Source organism: Corvus hawaiiensis, chromosome 15 (genome assembly GCF_020740725.1).
Source record: "Corvus hawaiiensis isolate bCorHaw1 chromosome 15, bCorHaw1.pri.cur, whole genome shotgun sequence".
NCBI lineage: Eukaryota > Metazoa > Chordata > Aves > Passeriformes > Corvidae > Corvus > Corvus hawaiiensis.
The window spans coordinates 6,594,688-6,617,915 of NC_063227.1; the positions used below are offsets into that span (position 1 = coordinate 6,594,688).

Consider the following 23,228-nt stretch of genomic DNA (forward strand, 5'->3'; position numbering starts at 1 on the left):
AGGACTAATAGGGAACAGCCCCTTGCAGAAAGGGGCCTTTTGGAACAATCAGGTTTTTTGGATACTGTAGGTGTTGGGCTGGGATTAAACTCAGCCAGGCTGGATGTGCCTGGGTGTTTCAAATCAGCTGAGGACAGCTCTTGTGTGCCGGTGCCTGGTGCAATGTGTCCAGGCAGGGCTGTAGGGACTCTGCCACAGGGACGTGGTGAGGGGCTACAGCCAGAGGGGTTTAATCTGCCACCCTCTCTGGGTGTTCAGACGTGATGCCCATGAGCAGCATCCTGGGCAGCGCAGGGGCAGCTGCAGCACACAGAGTTCCTGTCTTGCACCACAGCTGAGGAAGGTGATGGATTTTATTCCCCTGCTTCTTTGGCCTCAGTTTGGTTTCAGGGAGGACAGACAGGCTTCTCCCAAGCTTGCAGCCCCACACATTTCCAAGTGAGTGAGATGATAATGCAGGGGGAGTTTGAAAGAGGCAGAGGAGAGACCTTCCCCATGGGGCATGGAAGAGCCTTCCACCAGAGAACCCTGGGACAGCTGTGAGAGCCCACACACATCATGGAAAGAGCAAGACATTTCACAGTAAGCCTGTCCTGCTTTCTAGCTCTGCAGCCTGCTCCCAGGCTGTGACTCACTGCAGAGCTGTGCACAGCTGGTTTTCCATCTCCTGCCCTGCTGGCCTCTGGATTACAGCTGAGAATCTGCAATGACATCCACTCCTCCTTCTCCGTCTGCTTCTGACCAGCACCCCAGTGCAGGCACAGGAAAAGACCTTGAGCATCCGTCTGCTCCATCTGAACCAGGCATCAGTCCTATGGCTCAGCTCAGGGGCAGAGTCCCATCCCATCTTCCTTGTCCTACATGAGACACTCTCAGGCATGTTCCCAAGATAGTTTGGGTTCATCCTGCCCTGTGCAGATGGTGCTTTCAGTGGCCCTACATCTGCTTAGTGCGAGCCCAGAGAGCACAGCCCTTCTGCCTCTGATCTGCTTCTGAAATGGAAAAAACCAGAAACCCTCCAGCTGACACACTCCCAGAGAGCAGGAGAGATGGGAAATTCCTGGGATAAGCAGATTCCTGTCTGCTCTGCATTTACTCTCAACTTTTCCTGAGCTGGGTGCTGGGCTCCCACCCCTGCAGCCATTGACTTCCCCCACACTGCCCTGCACCTGTGAGGAGCTCAGGCTTCAGCCACACACCCAGAGACGAAGACTTAGCAAATTACATTACCACAGTGGTTCCAGGGCATCCTGTTTATTTATATGCACTTTGGGTTCATTGTTTTGCAGCAGCCTCCACCAGCAATTAATGCAGACACATCCTCTAGAGAAAAACTCATTAGAGAATCCCTCCCAGAGCAGAGGGAAGGAAAGGCTTCTCAGACTGACAAATTAGTGAGCAGAAGATGGCAGGATTATTAATCCACACTTGTATCACTCCCACAGAGCTGCTCACTTGCCTTTTCCCCCATCTCTTACAGCAGAATTGTTCCCCTCTTGGAAAGCAACAGGATTTTCTCAACTGCGCCAGCCCAGATCTGCCCAACCTGGCTCAAAGCACGATGAAGAAATTTGGATTTTGAACAGGGGTTAGCTGGAGTTCAAACCTCACCCCTCCAGACCTCTTGGCTTTGCTGTAAAATGAGCTCAAGCCTCAAAGGGTCTTGCCCTGTTTGCTGTTTCCATCTGAGTTTGTGCAGTCACTTGATCTGGGAGCGAGCCCCGGGAGCCCTGGGGTTCATCCACTGTGCCCAAAGCACCCACTGGCACATGGTCAGGAGCCTGAGCTGGACCTGCTGCAGCCCTACCAGGGCTCCCAGGGCTGTGGAGGCCCCTTGGGCAATCCCCTGCCCGTCCGGTGCCCCAGATGGCATAAGACAACTTTCTAAACGTGTGTGAGGTCCAGTTTTCCTCCTGATAGCCTGACACCAAAATCTCCTCTTTGATGACCCCACTAAGCCTTACAAGAGTGGAAAGGACTTTCCAGGAGTTCCTTTGCAAGCTCTCAGTTGCTTCTGGAGCTTTTTAAAGCTGCTGAGTTTAACGAGCCAGCCAGTTGCTGCGGGCTCTTGTTTCCCCCTCCGTGTGGTCCCCCTGCATCCCACCGCTGATGCCTGGCAGTGTGTCCTTCCCAAGGTGCAGGACCCGGCTGCCCCCACCATGTGCGTGGAGCACCATGAGCACCCCTCACTCCCACCCCGCTGGGCTCACTGGATGAGCTTGGGGGCCATTTCCAGATGTGACTGCATCACTGCTTTTTGCTTTCGCTCAGACCCAGGGTCTAAGCCACCACATCCATAAAGAAATCCCTGCTATAATTATCTCCATGGCACTATCATTTGTCTAAGCCCTTAGCAGAGGTCTTAGCTTCAGGCTACAGTGCAGAGCAATTGCCACGTTGTCAGTTAGAAAAGTTGTGGTTCCTTTTCTCTTCTTTTTTTTTTTTCCTCTCTAAAATTTTTTCCAGATGTCTTTTTTTTTTCCTGAGAAGAACCAGCAGCGGTACAATTTCAATGCGAGTCGTGACTAATCTACTGCAGAGAGCATTCAACAGCTGTGTTCAGCTCCTTGGGATATGAATCAAGCAAATGAAACCTTGGCTTAGGGGATGTGTGACCTCTGGAGCCAAACTGGACCTACAAGTGGCACTGGGCTGCACCTGGGAGCTACGGACACTTGTGGTGGGAGGACAAGGTGCTCCAGCTGGTTGCATTAGAAGGACCCATGGAGTCTTAGACACCATTATAAATCCAGCCTCCCCAGGGACCTGGGAGGGTCACATGGAATATTTATGGATGTCTCTGTGAGTGGTATCAACACCCACATATCAGCACCCAGGGGTGGCTTTTGGGAAGTGTGCAGCCAAGAAAAGAAATGGGTGAAGAAGATTTTCTTCCCTTGTTCTTTGCCACCAGCCTCCTGAGCTGCCTGATCACAGAGATTGACCTGTTCACTGGGAAGTGATGATGGGTTTTCATGAATCCCTCCCCTATCTTTCCCCGCTGCTTTCCCTTTCTGTTGTGGTTATATTTTGTTCCTTGTTGGCCATGGGATGTTTAGTCTTACATCTGATCTCTCACATGCAGCAGAAGTGCTGTAAGAGATACAGATGATGAGAGATACGGAGATGGATGAGGAGTGAGCTGATACAGAACCACAACGGCATCCTACAGAGCAAGGAGGCATCCTACAGAGCAAGGAGGCATCCTGCAGGGCAAGGAGGCATCCTACAGAGCAAGGAGGCATCCTACAGAGCAAGCAGGCATCCTGCAGGGCAAGGAGGCATCCTACAGAGCAAGCAGGCATCCTACAGAGCAAGCAGGCATCCTGCAGGGCAAGGAGCCAGCACAGCCCAGAGGTCATCACAGGCCAGTCCCTGTGTTGACATCTAAATCCTCAGCAACATCAGTGGGAAGAGTTAAGCACCCAGGTCCATGTCTCAGCCCCTCTCAAAGATAGCACATAATCACAAGGAATGAACCCAAACCCCAGGCAGCCAAAACAAAACATGATGTTGAATTTTGTTATGGTCTTGGGTGTCCTTCACCCAGCACAATCACACTGCTGGTGCCCAGATGTCCTCAGTCCTGCTGGCTACATGAGACACCATCTTTCCAGCAGCCCCTGGAGACCAGCCCTGGGGTGAGGTTTGATGCCACAGGAGGATCACAAGCTGCAAAGGGCTGGATTATCCACAGGGCTCAGAACAGCCCTGTATGGCACGGAGACACTCTTTAGGGATGCCCAAACTGTAGCAATTTTTGGCTGCTGGCTCTCCTTTGCAGTGCAATGCCATGGCCATGCTGGTTCTGAGGGAGCAGATGCACCTCAGATCCTCTCAGCCATGGAGAGAAGCAAGGAGAGAAGAGCTGGGTTTTCACCCTGAGCATAGAGAGGAACAGATGGGAAAACTCAACTCGAAACAGCTTTGCTGCTTGGCTCCCTCTGGCTGGGCAGCTGCTCCAGCTGAGTTATGATCTGTAAAGTCAAAATACTGAGTGATGTCTGAAGAGACCACTGAATTCAGCTGACTGGCAATTCTGACTGTGGGTTTTGTTCAATCAGTCTAGATCTGCTGGACGATAACCACAGCAGAGAGACCAGCCTGCTGAGAGTCACATCTACCAGCCCAGCATTTCTCTGCCTACTTACAGCATATTTCAGATATGTCTCTATCCTCCACATTCCCTGCGTCATTCTTTCCTCTCCCTCTCCACAAGGCAGTCACAGATATCAGCAGTGTTAGGGGACAGCATGGACGAGCAAAAGCTCTCCCGCTTTCCTCTGCATGCCCTCGAGGATGGGAAACACCAGCTCAGGGAGTGAGCTACTCCGCTGAGAAATGACAGCATTTAACATAATTGCAGCAGGTGAAGTGGTTAAGAGGTGTAAAAACCAAGCAGAGAGCTGGCACTCCCCCATCCCCCCTGCTGTCAGTCCGAGAGGGACAGAGCACTGAAAACTCACGGCAGCAGAGCAGGGAGCTGCTGTGACAGGGACTCTGCTGGGAGGGCTGCGCTGAGGGCTGCTCTGTCCCCGCGAGGGACCCCTTGATCTCCGGCTTGATTTCTCTGGTCTATCCTTTGGAGCCAGGCTGTGCCTCAGGAGGGACTGCCCACTTAGAGGGGGAGAGGAAGAGACGGATTTGGAAAGATAGCGAGGAGGAGGAGGGGGAGAGGCAGCGGGAAACCCAGCCCACCCTTCGGCTTCCTCCTGCCTCCTTCTAAAACCCACAGATTCCTCCAGCCTGTCCAAGAGCCTGAAGTTCCCTCAGCCGTGCTGCCGGGACTGCGAGGTATGGCCCGAGATTCGCGTTTGCCTTTGCTGTGCTTTTCCTCCCGACATGGGGGTCCCCACAGCCCGGCTCGTGGGGGACCCTGGCCAGGGTAGTGTGTCCAGGGTAGTGTGTCCAGGGTAGTGTGTCCGGGGAGTGTGTCCGGGGAGTGTGTCCAGTGCTCGCAATGCATCACTCGGGATGGGGAGCTGGACGCTCTCCACCCCAAGCGGTGCATTTGGAAACTCCTCCTGACTTCACCCCTTTCTCTTCTCTGCAGCATTTCCACTTCTAAACTGTCTCTTACTCAGTTTCGCTGCCAGAGCTTTAATGCTGGCATCTGACTGCAAAGGTTTAACCCGCCCTCGTTCTTCTTTCTCCTCCCTTTTTCCCCTCTGGGTTTTCAGCTGGTGGGTAGTTCCTTAGAGAGATCCGAGAGACCAAGGTCTGGGCACAACCAGCCTGCAGAGAAAATCAGATCTAGTTACGAACAGTCCCCACTAGTCCCAGCCTGAGGTGCGTTGGCAGGTGATGTTTTACTCACCAGAGTATCCAGAGGAAGAACAAAAGAGCTGTCGACTTCATCTCAGCGGTTTTATTTTTTCAGTGCAGCCGGTCTTATTCTTCCTTTGGGAAAAAAAAAAAAAAAAAAAAAAAGACACTCGGCTTTTTGTTCTGAGCAAACTTTGAAAGCCTTTCAAGTCTGCTGCCCTGGCTTGCCGAACTCTGGCTGATCGACTGTTAGGGAGACGGCGACTGCAGGAGAGGAGGAGTAAAGCTCTTTTGGGGTGGTTTTTTAAGTTTTAGGGACTTGGGTTCGGTCAGGCACTATTTTAGGTCCATACAGAAGAGACAAGGGCTTGCTTCCTTTAAAGGCAGCCGCTGTCCTTCTCGGCCCGGTGACGTGACAGTCTAACTGCTCTTTGTGTCCCTTTTCTAAGAAAGCTCCACTCGGTTGCATCCAGCCAAAAACAAGGAAATTTAACCGTTTGGGGGCTGAATTCCCACCCAAACCGAAGGGCAAAAGTTTCAAGTTGGAGCGAAACCGGGCGTACCGGGAATGTCACCGGTGCTCCCGAGCCCTCAGAGAGGACCAACTTGAAACAGCCCAAAAACTCAGCATCCCTCCAAAAGGACAAAAGTTAATTGCAGCCGTTTGTTAGGGTGGATCAGGCGACTTTCAAGTGAAAATGAAAGGCTGTTGCATCCTGCGCAGCAGCAAAAGCCAAGCCATTGTCTGCCACATAGGCAGGAGCAGAGGTGCGGGCGGTGTTGGGAGGGGGAAGAGCAGAAATAAACTTTTCGAAGTTTTTTTCAAGCCCCTCCTTCTACAACACTCTGCTCTTCTATGACTCAGCCCCAGAGGAATGTCGGCTCCCATGGAAACCTTTTCTGGGTCCTCTGGTCCGAAGGATGTCAGGGCTGTTATCGCTGGAGCGCCTGTGGCAGGGCAAGTCCAGGGAATGCTTTGGAGATGGTTTGCATTTTTGCAGAACATTTATCGGACAGTTTATTCTCTCCCTCCTTTGTGGAGCTGTGCGGGATCAGCTGGTTACATCCCCCGGGAGCCGGAGGGACCTCTGGCACCTGGCACTAAAATATCCGGGCTACTTTTGACACTGCCTTAGGTCCAGCCCACACAAAAGAAAAAGCTCAGGCAGGACAGCAAAATTCTGTCTCACCTGTCTGCACAGAGCTCATCCATGAGCCGCTGCCTGCAGACCCCGGCTCGTCCAGGCACTTTTCTTTGTACTAATTTGATTGTTTTCCAGTATGGATTCAGTCTGCAACCTGGAGAAACTACGGCAGCTTCAGCACACAGCTGTGATGGGCTCTTGCCGTTGTATCAATAAGCCCTGTAAGATCTGCAACATTTCCTAGTTCAATCAGAGCTGCTCAGCCCCCAGCACAGGGAATGGGTTCACACAGTACTGGGGTGTAGCCGTGTCTCTGCTGACTCTGCATGGGCACATGGAGTAGGTAGATTTCTTCCCCGCCGTGTTTTACTTGGAGTGTGTAAATGTGTGTGTGAGCTAAAGGGAATTGCACTTCCATCTAAACCTTCCATGGCTGTCTGAGCCTGCACACTGCGTGAGAGGGGTCTGTGCAGGTGGTAGGAGCCAGGCTGGCTTCTGCCCACTCCCCTGCCCTGCTCCCCAGGCACCCAGGGCAGCTGCAGCACATCTGGGTGAGCCAGCACCGAACATGCAGGGACCTGTTCAGCAGGGAGCTTTATGGGGACTCACGCAAACAGCTCTGGCTTCAAATGGAATTTTAGCCTGGGAGTGGCTGCTGAGCAAAGCTCAGAGGGTCTTGCTTGCATAGGGAGGTCAGGGCCAGGCAGTGGGGACCCAGCCCTGGCGTTGTGTCTCTATGGGGGTCACACTCGGTCACCCATCTGCACCTTGAAAACTGTGGCCCCAGTGGGCTTTGGCAGAGTCTTTTTCTGGGCCAGTCTTGCCTTTACGCTCCGTGTGAGGTGGGGGAATGTCAGCTCCTCCAGAGGCTTGGATGAGCCGTGAGCAGAAGGAGGGTGGGTGCAGGAGACCCTGCTGCCGGGCTGGGCTGCAGGCAGGAGCTGAGGCATGGGAGGGTTTTGCCCAGCCATTGCCCATTCCTGCCTCCAAGGCTGCAGTGGGAGGAGGCAGCGGAGCCCCTCACCCGGGGTTAGCAGGGGTGGCAGCTGGGGTGAGCCCGGTGGCCTCGGGGAGGAGCTGTCAAAGTGGCCAGGCAGAGACTCCTCCCCACGCTAACGTGGCACCCCAAAGGGCTTACGCAACCCTGGACAGGGCCAGTGCCACATGGACCACTTCCCACCATCCATGGAGCCTCTCCTGGAGGCTGCGCCTGCCTCGTCAGTGTCCTCCCCCGACCCACAAAGGCCCCCAGGCTGGGGTCCCCATGAGAGACCCACAGACCCAGTGGCACAGATTCTCCTCTGTGCATCGCTGCGGGGTGTTTTCCCCATTAGGAGAAACCGATGATGGTGCCACAAGCTTGGGGGGAGCGTGGCAAAGAGTTTCCCAGAGCAGCTTGCTTTGAGTTTATGGAGGTGCTGAGGGTCAGCCTCAGACCTCTCTACACCCCGTGGTCTTCTTCTTTGGGGTATGCAATGAACAGCTGGTGCTGAGGGCCATCCTGGAAAGGTGAACCACTGAGAGGGGTTTGTGGGAGCCCCCAGACCCTGTTCATAGAGTGACTGGGAGCTGAAAGCCCCATGTAGGATGCAAGTGGGGTCAGGTATTAAAAAGGCTGCGCAGCCCATGGGTCCTGCAGCCCATGCGTGCCCTGTTGTCTCCTCAATTCACAACCTTCAGGAGGGCAGGCCTGAGGAGAGGGTGGTGACCATGCAGCTTCTCTCATTCTATACTCAGCAGCCCTTTCTGTGCTGGTTTCCAGCATCCTGCGAAGTGCTGGTGTCTGTTGATTCCTTTAGGATGCAGAAGGACATAAGTCCCTGCTTGCTAAAATCTTTTTCCCTGTTTTCTTCTGTCCAAAATGACCCCTTGGCTGCACCCCCCTTGCTGCCCTCTGCCCTCCGTGGGGCTCACAAAGCAGTGCCAGCCATTCCCAGTGCAGAGCCCCTCAGGGATCCTCCCAAGTCCCTCCAGCTGGGGGATGGATGCTGAGCTCGTGGTGCGGCCCAGCTGCCTGCTCCAAAGAGCATCCTCTTGGATAGCAGGACCATGGCTGCTCCACAATGAGGGAGACTTGCACCACGGACCACATTATCCTGATGGAGCAACTCTGTGTGCAAGGCTCCTGAGCTGTTATTTCAGGACTTTTGACCACCAGGCATTCAGGAATGACCATTTGCAAGCCAGCCAGGGGCTCACAGACACTGCAATGTCCTCGCTGCACAGGCTTTGCCTCCAAAAGGTTGTCGTTTTATAATAAATTTGTTTTACCATCTAAGGCACAAGACAGCTCTGCAGAACTTGTTTGCTCAGACTTTTTCGTGTTCCTTCTTCCTCCAAACAACAACACTGGCAGCTCCAACTGTCTGCTGGCTCCTAGCAAACATGTAATTCCCTGACCCCAGCTTACTGCATGTCCAGACTTTGAAATTCAAGGCTTTTTTAAAGCTTGGGGAAATGATCTAAGATGGCCTTGGTGTGGGGTTGGGTTCTTGTTAGTGCCACCTTCCACATGTGCATGCACTGCCCTCTTCTTCAGGCTGGGCACTGCCCAATGAGCATCACTGAACCTCAGAGCATCTTCCAAAGTAAACAAGACCCTTGGGAGAAGCCCAGGAGGAGCCTTTACTAGTCAGGGGATACCAGCAAGGGGGGAGATGGCCAGAATCACCAGTACTTTTCCACCTCCCTCCCCAAACTACCCTTCCAGGAGTGAAGAACCAGTGATCTCTGCTCGCAAATGCTGGGGAAGGGACAGCTCATACCAAGCAGGAGAGGAGGGAGCTGCTCAGCTGCAGCCTTGATAGAGCAAAAGGGCTCATCACCCCCTCCCCACAGCTCCTCTGCCACAGGTCCTTCATGCCACCACAGCAGCCATCCCCAGCACCCCCTCCCAGCCCTCTGACATCCCAAGGAAGCTGCCATCCATTCCCTATTTTGCACAGACACCCCACTGGGGGCTGGGTGAGGTCCTGAGATTGGAAAGAGGATTTTCTCTGAGTGGCCAAACCATGCTAAGTTCGAAAGCAGAGCCCAGCCTGGCTGGTGTCTCGGCAGCACAGGTTTGGTGTGGTTTTACACCCAGAGAGCTGCTGTGCATGGAAAGGAAAGGATGCAGTGACATCAGATATCCTGGGAGAGAAGAAGAGACCTTGTCCAACACTTTCTGTCCCAGCAAATCCCTCCCTTTGCTGGCACCAGGGCGGGCTGTGCTGGCCCGGGTGCGCAGGTGGAGCGGAGGAGCGCAGGCGGAAGGGAGACTTGGCAGGGGGACAGGTCCCCTCGCTGGCACGAGCGAGAACGGCGGAGTTCCACTGTCCCCGGGGCGGAAGGGAGCGGGCAGCCCTCGCTGCCACCGGCATATTAAGCGGCCAGCTGAGCTCCTCTCTGCTCGCACACAGAGGGGCTCGTCCCTGCCAAACAGGAACCGGGGGGGACAAGGCCAGGGGGATGTCACCAGCTGCGCTCTCCTCCTGGCTCACATCACAGCCACTGTTAGCTGGGCTGCCTCGTCCTACAGAGGCTCTGCAACAGCCCAGACTGGGAAGGTGCAAAGGGCTCATCCTTCTGGAGCTCATCTCCCAGCAGGACACAACCCCCAAGTGGTCTTGGGTCCCTCAAACCCAGTCTGGGGACCCTCAGGTCTGAGCAGAAAAGGGAAAAACAATAGTAGACACCTATACATGTTAGGCTTTGATATCCCTAGGGACGTCTGTGTCCATAGGGGAAGGGGTTTTCTAAAGGATTTAATTGTCAAGTGCTCTGTCTCATTGTCTCTCTGTTATCTCCTTCCTTCCTCCACTTCCATTTTTCCTCTGATTGACAAATAAGATGATAGAGCTTCATTCCTTTTACCTGGCACTCATATCAGGGGATTTCTAACATGAAAAATATGGGGTGATTTGTAAAAAAAAAGCCTCCAGAGAAGGAAAGACCCAATTTGACTGTGATTTTCCTAAAGGCATCCAGGAGAGCAACAGACATCTAAACCCCAGTGTCTCATTTTGCAAAATCAAATGAATTTATCTTGGAAACACAATTTGGCCCAAGATTTTGGCTAGAAGAGCCATCATGTGGGTCTGTAATGCTGAACAGACGAGGCAGGAAATGGAGAGAACGCCCTTCTCGAAGTGTCTGAGTGCTCAGCCTGGAGCCCAGCGGCACACAGTGGCCTCCTTCCTCATCCCTCCTTTTCCTCTGCTTTATTCAAGGTCTGCTGAAAGATGAGGGCCTGGATTTTCTTCCTTCTCTGCCTGGCAGGCAAAGCCCTGGCAGCGCCGGTAAGTGCAGGAGACAGCAGAGCCTCTGCTGTCGGGGTTGTCCATCTGGAGTAGCCGATGGGGATTTTCTTTTATAACAAATAAAGTACTGAGGGATGAGGGGCAACTTGAGGGTGGCCCTACTGCCCATTCCAGTGGGTCACCCCCCTTGGGACTGCCCCACGGACCCCCACTCACGGGTCTTTGCCCCTGCAGCAGGAGGCTCTGCCCGATGAGACAGAGGTCATCGAAGATCCCACCACAGAGGTCAGTGGTTCTGTCCCTCCTCCTCACCCACCCCCTCAGCACCACAGCTCTGGGCAGAGCATCCCCAAAGCGCTGGGGAGCCAAGGGGGAGCTGCTCTGCCCCCCAGGCAGCTGGGGCTGTGCTCTGTGTGCACCCACAGCAGAAACACCAACCTCTTTTGCAGGAGCCTGTGGGGGCTAATCCTGTCCAGGTGGAGGTGGGAGAGTTCGAGGAACCCACGGAGGATGTAGAGGAGATTGTTGCAGAGAGTAAGTCCCTCTTCCCCTGCCCTCCTGCTGGCAGGGACACCATCCCCTCCCTGTGTGGGGGAGTTTAAGCCACCCCAAACACTGAGGGGCTCCTTTGAGAAGGGCTGTAGCACAAGGACAATGCCAGCCTGGATGCACATTTAAAGCAAAAGAGGCACATGGCCTCTTCCAGCCCTGGGCTCTCTGTAAGCCCATTTTTGCAACAGAAGAATGGCTAAAGAAAGGAGTCCAGGATTAGCTCGAGGGCTAGCATGGACTTCTGGAAACCTTCACATCTTCCTGGTGTGAGAATAGATGCTGGGGGCTGTCCCTGGCGAAGTCTCTGTCTTCCCTCTGTGCTGAGGTGCGCTGAGCATCTCGAGGTGAGGATGTGGCTGGCTCTGACTTTGCTCCCCTCCTGCTGCAGACCCCTGCCAGAACCACCACTGCAAGCACGGCAAGGTGTGCGAGGTGGATGACAACAACTCGCCCATGTGTGTGTGCCAGGACCCCTCCAGCTGCCCCGCCACCGCCGGCGTCTTCGAGAAGGTGAGGGCAGCAGCTGCTGGGTGGCCCAGGGCAGGGAGGGACCCACATGGGCTTTGCCAGATGGAGACAGAGTCAGGGTGGCTGGTGAAGAAGGAGCCATTGCCCACCCCAGGAAATAAGTCAGACATCTCGTTTGGAGGCTCTCCCTGCCTCTCATGCAGCATCTGCCCTTCCTGTGCAGGTCTGTGGCACTGACAACAAGACCTACGACTCCTCCTGCCATTTCTTTGCCACCAAGTGCACCTTGGAGGGAACCAAGAAGGGACACAAGCTGCACCTGGACTACATTGGGCCTTGCAAATGTAAGTGGGGCCAAACCCTCAGACAGAGGGATCCCTAACTGGGCACACCCCCCCCATGTTCACAGTTTGAGGGAGAGCAAAGGTCCTGGCAGGCTCGGGGCTGAGGTGGGAGGGCACTGGGGCTGCATGTCCAGGGTGTGGAGCTGCATGTCCAGATGCTGCACTGACCACTGTGTATGACTTGCAGTCATCCCTGCCTGCCTGGACACAGAGCTCACCGAGTTCCCCCTGCGCATGCGGGACTGGCTCAAGAACGTGCTGATCACCCTGTACGAGCGCGACGAGGACAACAACCTGCTGACCGAGAAGCAGAAGCTCAAGGTGAGGGACAGGGGAGGCAGTTCACCCCTGCAACGGAGCCAGCACAGACAGGGAGCCTGTCCACAGTGACCTGTGGGATCCCTGTAAAGTCCCTCCCAAGGTCCCCCCTTGCACCCCATTTCCCTACTGACAAGGTCTCCCCGGCCTCTCCCATGGCAGGTGAAGAAGATCCATGAGAACGAGAAGCGCCTGGAGGCTGGTGACCACACCGTGGAGCTCCTGGCCCGGGACTTTGAGAAGAACTACAACATGTACATCTTCCCCGTGCACTGGCAGTTCGGGCAGCTGGACCAGCACCCCATTGATGGGTGAGTGCCAGCAGAGCAGGACAGAGACCCCACCATTTCTTGCCCAAGGATCAGAGTGATTTGGCAGTAGAAGGTGCCAAGGCAGGCTGGAGATGTGACACAAGTGGGTGGCTGGTGGCAGAGTCACATCTTGCAGAGGTTTTGGCAAACCAGGCTGGGGTAGAGGCACCTTTGTCTCCTGCAACCAGCTCTTCTGCAGGCCTCCCCCAGCCCCAGCTGCTCCCACCTCCCTTGGGTGTGGAGTTTCTCTCTTCTCAGATTTACTGTTCTATGATAGTCCCCTAAAATACCATAGTCCAAAGGCCCCGGGATAACTGCAGCAGCTGAGATAGCAGCTGCTGGCTTAGCTGTGGGCTGGAGATGGGCATGAGAGTGATCACACACGTGGGCCTGTGGGGTGGGGGCAGCTGGCAGGGACCCCCAGCTGGTGGCTATTTCATGACCAGCACAGCCAGCTGCAAAGGCAGACACCAGTCTTGACCCTGGTGACACTTAGAGGCTGGTACTGGGAGGGCACTGGGACAGCAGCCAAACCAGAGAGCTGGGGCGAGCATCTGCCCTCCTGTGACCACGTGGTCACCTCGGCAGGTACCTGTCCCACACCGAGCTGGCCCCGCTCCGTGCCCCCCTGATCCCCATGGAGCACTGCACCACTCGCTTCTTCGAGGCCTGCGACCTGGACAACGACAAGTACATCGCCCTGGAGGAGTGGGCCAGCTGCTTTGGCATCAAGGAGCGTAAGTGCTGAGGAGGGCAGGAATGGGGGTGGAGGGGAGACTGAAGAGCACCCCCAGAACCCCCACTCTGGCTGAAGCAATGCATTACAGCCTGCCCTGGGTGAGGGAAAGCAGGGGGGAGTGGGGAGGGTGCAGGAACAGTGGGACCCTGGCACCATCCACCTCCTGACTTTGTCTCTCTCTTTTCCTTCCACAGAGGACATAGACAAGGATCTTGTGATCTAAACGCTCGCCTTCCTGCTCTGCTGCCAACTTTGTCATGTTTTAACCTTCCCACTTCCTTTGGTTTTTAAATTGCTTTTGTTTTGTTTTGTTTTTCCCCTGGGAACAAGGTGCTAATATAGGTCTAAACATATGTAGTAACGGTGCTAAGAGAAATAACAGTCCTCCTTCATAGCCTTATCTATCACCACTAGATTACTCACCCAGCTGTTTCCACATGTTCTTACCAGCCTTTTCTCTCTCTGATGTGTCTTTACCGCGGACTGTTCCTGTGCTAAATATCCGCTCTGCGTTGGCATCCGCTCTCGGATCGGCTTCTCCTAACTTCTCGCTAACAGCACGTTCCTGGACATGTCAGACACAAAACCCTCTCAGCTGATTCACCGCCCCAGTCACAGATGCCAGCGAGGGAAGGCAGAGCCAGAGGATGTAGGAGGATTGGGTTCTCAAGCAGAGCAGCTGCAGGTGACATTGTGGCCACCCAGCTCGTGGTAGGAAGGATGGAGAGGGGTGAGAAAGACGGAGTGGTAGGATTTTGTTTTCCCTTTTTTTTTTTTTATTTTTCCCTCCCATTCCCAGGGCTTGAATTTAGCAGTTATTGGGCACAAAAAAAAAAAAAAAAAAAAAGAGAAATCGAACAAGTGAATAGGGAAGTGCACAGGATTTCAAACAAGTAAGATGAAATGATTCCCAACCTGTAAAATCGTCTTCAATAATAAAGGTTTGAAAGTGCTACATGCCTCACCATCACTCAATGACCACGCTGCTGTCGTGTTTTCTGTGCTAGATGGGGTGTGTGTGGCTCACCTTGACCTTGTGATTCAGCTATAGGTGAGATAAAGCTCTTGGCTCTCCCCAGATCACAGTGCCCATAAGCACTGCTCACCCCTCTGCCTTGGCTGTGCTTAAATTCCAGCCCTGCTCTCCCAGGGAAGCCGTGTCACACTTGGAAGGAATGTTTCTGCCCAGAAAGTGGCATATTTGCCACATGCTCGAGGGAAAGGCTGTAATATTTTTTTCCTCTTGTGGATTTAAGGAATGCAAAGGATGGAAGGGAAAAGGTATTTGGATTTTGCTTTATAAGAGAGGGTCCTGACAGGAGCAAAGTGATGGTTAAATCTCCCAGGCTGAGAACTCTTTTTTTACCTCTGAATGTTCCCCGTGCCTTATATTATTAAATTCCTGCCACAGTGTGAGCAACCTCATGAGTCTCTGTAATAAAAAATATTGATTTGAAACACTGACAATAAACCAGACTGCAATGTTCCTCTGTTTCATCCCATCCTGGTGAGGGGGGTTGCCCCCTCAACACCAACCTCATGGGTTCAAATTGTTACCACAGGTCTCCCAGCCCCAGAAAAGGTTCTGGTCCAAGGTAAGCTGAGGTGCTTCTGCCCATTCCAGCCCATCACTGCAAAGGGCTTGGGGAATATCAGATGAGTAGCATGTGGGTGGAGATGGGGTCACTGCAGCAGCCAGCACAGACACTCATGTGGCTCTCAGGCCCTTGCTTTCATCAGCAATAAGATCCCTGGGAAAGGCAAAAAGGCACAGCAGTAGGAAAATAAACACCCCCATTTGCATGGGCTAAAAATAGCCAAGTTGCAAGAGCTCTGGCTCAGCTGTGAGGTCCCTGTTGACAGCCCCTGTGGGATGAGCTGCGCTCCCAGCGGAGCTGTCGGGTCAGATCCTGCACAGGGTCACTCCCAGCTGCCCAGAGCCCTGGGCAGATCCCACAGGAGACAGTCACTCTGCAGTGTATTGCCAAGGTGTTTCACCCCAGTGGCAAAGCTGTTGCCCAGAGTGGCCAGGTGAGGGTTTTCTACCCCTGCCTTGAAGCACAGCACCCATTCCACCTGGCCACACTGCTTCCCAGGGCTGTTAGCCAAAGGGGGGTTCTCAATGGAGACACAGTGAGTGTCTCCCCACCACGGGAGCAGCCTCTGCGAGCAGACCTGACACAGAGAGGGGCACCACCACCCATGACCCCTGCAAGAGCCAGCTGGATGTGACCCACCTCCAGGCCTGGAGAGTTGTTGAGAGAAGGTTTGGGCAGGAGAGAGGACAGGAAGACAGGCAGGGGCTGGAGAAGATCAGCCATCCTGTGCAAGCCTGCTTTCCAGTCACTCCCTCTCAGCCAGAAACCCTCATTCCACTCCCCCGCTGAGATGCAGCTGCATTCTTTCCAGCTCAGCCCTCTGCCAGCGCTGCCGGACAGGCACCGGAGCTTCCTGTGCAAGGGAAGGCTTTCCAGCCTTCCTGTCCCCTGCCTTCAGTGCAGGAGTCAGCTCTAAGTCCCAGCAAGCCCAGGAAAGCCAGCAGGAGAGCTGGTTATCACAGCTCTGGAAGGTGATCCATCTCCAGGGCCATGTCCCATCCCATGGGACAATACCCATGTCCCAGCAGTCTGGCAGAGCCCAAAGGAGCCAGTCCAGTGCTATAACAATGTGCAGCTGCCCTGGCTTTAACTGAGCATCAGAATGAGCTCAGGAGGTTGAAGCTGGGGCTCTCTTAACCCTTTGAAGGTCACAGCCTGAAGTATCAAGTGGCTGGAATTTCACTGCCTTGGGGCAAATGCCATACAAGGGGTTATGTCAGGACTTGAGGAATAAGCTGGCCTCTTTGAGCTTTCAGACCTAGACAGTCCGCAAGGGTGGAACAGAACAGCCCTTTCCCTGTTAGAGCCGAAATGGAGCCTTCCCGTGCCTGTACAGCAGTAATGAAACTCGCCTGTACTTTCCGAGTGGAAATTCTCCCTGTGGTTAGTGCTGACTGAGGACACAGTTTGCAAACCCAAAAAAAAAAGGATATAGAAAAATAATAGAGAGATCTGGATCCAAAGCCAGCATCAGCCTGACCCGAATGCTACAGTGCATCTGCAGAGATGGTTCATTTTGGTGCAGTTACTCGCTGAGCCATGTCCTGCATTCAAGAGAGGAAAGATGGGACAGACAAAGATTTCTGTAGAGATTCGTGCCGTCCTCTCTGTTTTCCTGACCCTTACTTTTGTAAGAGAAACAAACTGTGGCATGAATACTGCATTAAGCTTTGTGGATTAAAGGTACAAAATGCAGGTGATGAAAAAGGTGACAAGCCAGGGATCACCGTGACTACTCCAGCCACACACCTGGAGACAGCCTGGACTCAGAGCCTCACTGTCTGCAAGGTGTGGCTGCACCTGGAGCTGCTTCTACTCTAGCTAACAGTGACACTGGAAACCCATGGAATTAAACTCATCCTACAGCAGAGAATCATGGAATCACAGAAAATTCTGAGTTGGAAGGGACTCACAAGGATCATTGAGTCCAACTCCTGGGTCTGCACAGGACAACCCCAAGAATTACACCACGTTCCTGAGAGGCTTGTCCAAATGCTTCTTGAGCTCTGTCAGGCTTGGTGCTGTGACACTCCCCTGGGGAGCCCCTTCCAGTGCCCAACACCCTCTGGATATTCAATAATATCCAACCTAAGCCTCCCCTGATACAGCTTCATGTCATTCCCTCAGGCTCCATGCTGGTATTTCAACCAGGTTCAAGTCTCCTCAGCTAAAATCAGCCCTGCAAAGGAAGATTGAACCATATAACTGAGGGCTTTGACCCGTGTTCAGGTACGCAGGGTGGTGGGGTTGGTGGACCTATCATTCCCGGTGGGAATCTCACACACGGGTCTCTCTCCCAGCAGTTCAAGCACACCCAGAATTGCTGCTGAGGGGGGATCTCATCATGGGTCCCCCAGTGCCAGGATCACCTCCACCCCTCTGCCCTGCTCCGGCTTGTGGCGCAGCTTCCAAACTGCCCGTATCCCTGCGGAGCATCCTTTTGTCTTAAAATCTCTTACGTATTTCAAAGATGGACAAATTCAGTAAAATCTTGCCCAACCTCCAGCAAAGAGACAACACCAGGGGAAACACTTCTAGGGACGCATCTCCCTGCGGCCGGCCTGGACGGAGGGCAGAGAGGAAGGAAGCGAGCACCCCTCTGCCCCTCGAAACTGTGAGAGGCGCGTCCTCTTCTTCCTCCTCCTCCTGCTCCTCCTGCTCCTCCTGCTCCTCCTGCTCCTCCTGCTCCATCCCCAGCAGCGGCAGCGGCGCGGAGCGGCCAGCGGGGGGAGCGATGTGGCCGGCGATGGAGCGGGGAGGCTCTGCCGGAGCGGGGTGCGGCGGGCAGGTTGTCCCGGGGCTGTTCGGGCGCCGGGCGGGAGGACGGACCCGCTCCCGCATCCCTCAGCCGAGGGCTCTGCCCTTCGCAGCGGAGCGGCTCAGAGCCCTGGTCCCTTTAGGGGCTACGTCCCCACCACGCTTGGCTATCCCATCTCATCCCATCCCGTCCCATTTGCTAAATCCTTTCGACATAAAGCAGTGTATCAAGTCTGAGGCTAAGTTTGGCCAGGGGGTCCACTCTGAACCTCATGACTCAAGGGGAGGCTCTTCCTTACCCTTTGCACTCTTATCCTTTTGTACCTCTGGTCTCCAGGCAAATCCCTGTAAGACGGTTCTGATCGATTTTCCCTGTGTATGCTTCATCTGTGTAGGAAGTGACAGAGTGGATGTTAAGCTGCACTTTCACAAACTTATATTAAAACTTTCTTTTGCCGATACCTTTGTCAGTGACTCTTTAGGTGACCTAAGCCACTCATTCATGACACCATCCCACCTCACCGAGAGGGGTCTGAGCCCCCCCAGCCCTTCTGGAGCACAGACCATTTTTCACTCTAAAGGACTCATGGCTTATATGACCCCAAACTTTGTGTTTTGCAGCTCAGTCTGTCTCTCTCAGTACCATTCCCTCTAATTTTTGAACCTACTGTCTGGTTTTAACTTGATTTGATGGAGCATAAAACCACAGCCATGGCATTCCTCAGGGTGGCCTGAGGACACAGAGAGGATGCAGACAGACGGACAAGTACTTCACTGCACAGTGATGCTGAATTCTAACAGGAGCTGGGCTCAGTCTGATGCTCTGGTGCCAAGTTAATTGCACGGTAAGTAATTATTTGTGTCAGGTTTTATCCAGTTTCTGCACTGCCCATGGAGAACTTCCATTACTTTCTATTTTATGTCCTACCACATAAACCAGGGCCATTTCCCAATTAAGCCCATTTTTTGTCAGGCTCAGTATTATGCTCCTAATCAAAGAAACACTGATTCCGTGATTCTTGGGAAACAACTCGCCCCAGGACACATTTTTATGTGCATTCCCTACATTTTTCTTAATTTCATATTCCTTTTGATTGCTGCTCCATTTGGACTCGAGAGACTGTACAAGTCTCTTGTTGTTTCTTGTCCAAACACCTCACTGATCACCTTTACTGCCTGGGTTTTGGAGACTCTGCTGCGGTCAGCTCCGGGGCCGAAATTCTCCATGCACAAAGCCAAGCCTGACCGCAGCCTGATGGTGACTGTCTGCGGCTGCCCAGGGCAGTCATGGCACCACAGCCATGCCTGGCAGGGCAATTCCTGGTGGCTGGGGCTGTACCTGAAACTCAAAGGGCTTTTCACAGCCAGAAGCAGTGTCAAACCACCACAGGACTCCTACACTGAGCATCCAGTGCCATCCAGCCAAGTGATGCATTTCCTTCCCATGAAATGAGGGATCTCCTGGAAACTGGAGGCTCTTTCTCCACCAACACTAATGTCCCCAGAAGAGCTGCTTTGGCTCACAAGTGCCTGAATTGGATGCAGTCTGGAAGCTGGGTTAATATCTGGGCCAAGTATCACCCCTTGTTTGCTGTGCTCCTTCTCCCTGAAGCATCTGCTATTGAGTGCAGAGATGAGTCAGGGCAGACCTTTGGTCTGACCCAGTCCTGCTGCTCTTCTGCACTAACCACACCTGTAATCATGCCCTGTCTGCTTGAGCTTGAGCAGCACGATTCATCCTGCAGGACTCCTGTTGTTTCCTCCTGGTCATGGTGTCCTTAATGAAAACCTTACCTTATCTACCATCAGATATTCCCCCATCACTTGCGAGCCAGCTCCAGGTTTTAGCTCTGGTGTGGATTTTCATGCCCTTCAAAGAGTCGTTCCCTACTCTGAGCACTGCCCACATGCTGTCTGTTTGGTGAGCCTTTATCCTGCTCCACAGGAATAATTTCCTTTTCCTTTACAGCCTGCTCATCCTGGAGTATTTTACTTAACATGTCTTGTTTGCATCCTTCTCCTTTGCCTGGCAGCTGGCATCGGATGAACTACCTGTGGCAGGAAGAAACATGCTGTAATAATCAGAGGGGAAATCTGGAGGGCTCCAGAGGTTTGCTCCTCTTCAGAGGCCCATATCCCCTGCACGTTAACCATAACACAGGGCCTGTGCATGCAGATGTTCTCAAGCCAGTGCTGGCAAACTACAACCCCTGGCCATGGAAACTCATTTCCCCTGGAGATCCTGGCATGGTGGACAGACTGGAATGAGCACAAATTTCCCTCTCTGAAAGAGCAAAAGAGGATGGGAGGAGAAGACCATCCTTCCCTCCTTGGCTGCCTCTGCCTAAAAACTGGCAGGGATGAAAGTGGTGCACACAGAGCTCACACCTGCAAACCCCTGCCTGTGCTGCCCACATGGGCAGCCCTCCAGGGAGGAGAACACGGGTGGGAGCCAAGCAGCCTCTGCAGCCCTCAGCACTGCCGGGCTCAGCCTGGCGCTCCCACACCGCTGTGTCCATCCCTTCTCCCACCTCCTCCAGACCCCATCACCACCACGCAGCTGCAGTGCCACAGCAGTCACCCCTTGGCAGACCCCTGGCTTGTCTCCCCGAGGATGCTCAATTCTGGCTTGAAAAGCCAAATGTTGGCTGAGGAGGAACTCCTTTGGAAAGGAGCTGGGCTGGGATGTCAGGGCACACCTTGCTGCTCCAGCAGCCAGCCCCCCTTCCACAGCCCCAACCTCAGGGCTCTGCTGAGGGCTTCCCTTCTCCTCCACGCTGAAGCCGTGGCTGGCTTCCCTGCTTCTCGCCTCCAGCCGTACCTTTAACATGTGTGGGCAAACCCAGGTTCCTGAATGCAACTCGGTTCAAGCAAAGGTGTTGGGGCACGTTCCGTTTGGGAAAGAAGGAATGATTGAATTGCTGGGGAAAGGCCAGCCTTGGACTGCCAAAGCTGGGAGAGGCCTGGCTTCCTGATCCAGCCCTGTCTGGGAAGGCTTGTGAATGGACCCAGGGAGGAGCCACAGGGACAGAGGAAACAAGATGGGGTTGAGACATGCCCCCTGCTGCAAAAGGTTCCTTCAGTGAGGGTGCCAAAGGATCTGCAAAGAGAGTGAATGAACCTGCCTTGGCATCCCTGCTTCTTTCTAAATGTTTCCTCTTTCCATCCAGGTGGGAGAGCAAAAATCTTCCCCTTCCATGCAGACCAAACTGAGACCACATGGCAGAGCCGTGCTTCACACACACGTGTGCACACCCACGCACAAACAGGGGTTCTTGGGTTATCTGACAAGTTCCTACTTCTTCTTCCATGTTCTGTTCCCTCTCTGCTTCTCCCTGGGCTCAGCTCATCCTTGCACAGCTCCTGCCATCTCAATGAGTTATACCACAGTCAAGCTGCGTCCAGGTGTTTCTGACTCTTCCCAGCCCCACAGAGAACAGGAGTGGGGCTTGTTAACCCGAGACAACTCTGTGGGTGCCTCTGTCTGGGAGCCATCCATTCAAACCCTCCTGCCAGCCAAACCCCATGTCCATCTCTGCACACCCTCTCCTTGCCTCTGTCCCATCCTGCCAAGCCAGCTCCTCAGAGACACAGATGCTCCCAAACTGGCCCCCACACACGACTGGAGAGCTTCTCTGAGCTTCTCTGAGCACCCCTTTGTCCTGTCCACTTTTCAGCCTGCCTTCTCCAGAACCCAACCAGACTTCCCAGGAAATGCTGGAAGGGATTTTCTGCCTCTCTGTGCTGGGGTTTCCGGGAGCCTGAGAAACCTCCTACATATCTTCAGATCTAAATCACCAGAGACGTGCCAGAGCCAGCAGCCACCCCAGCACTACCCCCATCTCTCTGGAGTGAAGTCAACCTTCCCCCAGAGCTAAACAGGAGGCTCTGCTCCCCACCTCCTTGGCAAGCCCATTGCTCACCCACAGGGGAATATCAGCCTTCGTTCTCCTGGCCCCGTCAGTTTCTCCTTCCCCTCTCAGCCCCAGGTGCTGGGAAGGAGGAGGCACTGATCTCTCAGCACGTTTTCCTATCAGGACCCTGCCTGTGACCTCTGCCTACAGACCTGCGGAGGAGCAAGGTTGAAAAACATGAGCACAAATTGAAGGGTGTCAACGTTCCAGCTGAGTTGATTCATATGCAGGCACCCCAGGAATGGGATCAGCTGTGGGGTTCAGCTCTTATCTGAGTACTTTTGGCTTGACCCTGCATTGTTGAAGAAGTGATGGTTGGATTTCTTGTAGATTATTTAGGGTATCAGAAATAGCCTGGCAACAACCTTTTTCTTCCTTGCAGAACTCAGAATTAAGCCATGTGCTGCTTTGGGAGTGGTGAAATGATGATCACACAGGTGATCATTGAAAAAAACACACTGAAAACCTCCACTGACTTCTACTCATTTCCAGTTTTGCTCACTTCCGGTGCCTCCCATTTCTCCTGACCCTGATGATGACAAGTGTGATTCCAGCACTGGGAGGCATTGATTGACCAAGCTCTTCATCCTTTTATTTACTTTCTCATCCACCCCCACGTGGCCAGGCTTCGATTCTCTGAAGAATCAGTCCCTTGGCATTCTTGGAGATTCACCTACAGCAATAATCAGCACAGATGCCCTCAGCAGGGTTGAACAGTTTGCGGGAGGGAGTGCTGATTTTTTGGTGGGAATCCAATGAATGATCTCATCCTAGAAAAGAAGCCAGAAATCACCATCTCCACCAGGCAAGTCACGGTGTTCACTGTCACGGTCAGCTGCACAGACCACCCCATGCTCTCTGCAGATGGTCTGTCATGCCTCTCCACCCCTCAGTCCCACCAACACCTCCACCTCCACATTCTTCAGCTTTGATTTCTTGGCAGGAATAGTCAGGACTGCTGTCATGGCTGTGACTGCTATCAGAGCCACTCTGCCACTAAATACCAACTGGACATCAGGCAAGCTGGCCAAAAAGTAGAAGAAAACAAGTTCAGTGTCAGAGTAGCAAAACAAACCCCAAAGAAGGTGGCAGAAGCAAGCAGTCTGTCTGATAAGGGCTGGCTCAGCATGTGTGGTGTGGTAGATGCTGCTGGGCCAGAGGCAGATCATGTATCCCTGCAATAGTCCCATCCCTGCACTGTCCCTTCCCCATTTCCCTGCCCTCGTGCTGGCAGGGCAGCCTGGCCATCATCCACAGAGCTGGGGGCTGTTCTGCACTCCAGGTGTTGTCCCAGTGATGCCTTAAGAACCTAGAAATGGAACAACACACTTTCAAGATATTAGTACAGGAGGTACTGGAAAGATTGGGGTTTATTGGAGGCCTCCAGGGGCAGATATGGAAAATACCCACAAAAGCCCACCCCTACAGGGTGAATACAGTGTTATAAGTTTAGCAAATTAGCGTAAGTGACAAAAATTACCAATTAGAGACATGAGAGATGAGGTAATTCCTCCCCAGTCCAAGCCCTTCTAAATCCTCCTCCCTCAGATGGGATTAAACTTTGTTGATGAAAATG

At 53.5% G+C, this 23,228-nt stretch overlaps 1 protein-coding gene and 1 long non-coding RNA gene across 3 annotated transcripts; one reads left to right on the top strand and one right to left on the bottom strand.

The window, feature by feature from the left end:
* Positions 1 to 1,238: 1,238 nt before the first annotated feature.
* LOC125333756 lies at positions 1,239 to 6,043 on the bottom strand. Its single transcript, XR_007206961.1, has 3 exons — positions 5,829 to 6,043; positions 5,318 to 5,400; positions 1,239 to 5,235 (listed from the first exon to the last, which is right to left on the bottom strand). It is a non-coding gene; the product is annotated as an uncharacterized LOC125333756 (long non-coding RNA).
* SPARC (secreted protein acidic and cysteine rich) lies at positions 4,595 to 14,269 on the top strand. 2 transcript variants are annotated; one of them, XM_048319958.1, is made up of 10 exons: positions 4,595 to 4,794; positions 10,622 to 10,690; positions 10,886 to 10,936; positions 11,101 to 11,185; positions 11,592 to 11,713; positions 11,895 to 12,015; positions 12,203 to 12,336; positions 12,496 to 12,644; positions 13,233 to 13,381; positions 13,578 to 14,269. In XM_048319958.1, exons 2-10 carry the CDS (start codon positions 10,634 to 10,636, stop codon positions 13,604 to 13,606), a joined length of 897 nt encoding a protein of 298 aa, XP_048175915.1. In that variant the 5' UTR covers positions 4,595 to 4,794; positions 10,622 to 10,633; the 3' UTR covers positions 13,607 to 14,269. The 2 variants fall into 2 exon arrangements, with proteins under 2 accessions (XP_048175915.1, XP_048175916.1); XM_048319959.1 differs by lacking the exon at positions 10,886 to 10,936.
* Positions 14,270 to 23,228: the final 8,959 nt, after the last annotated feature.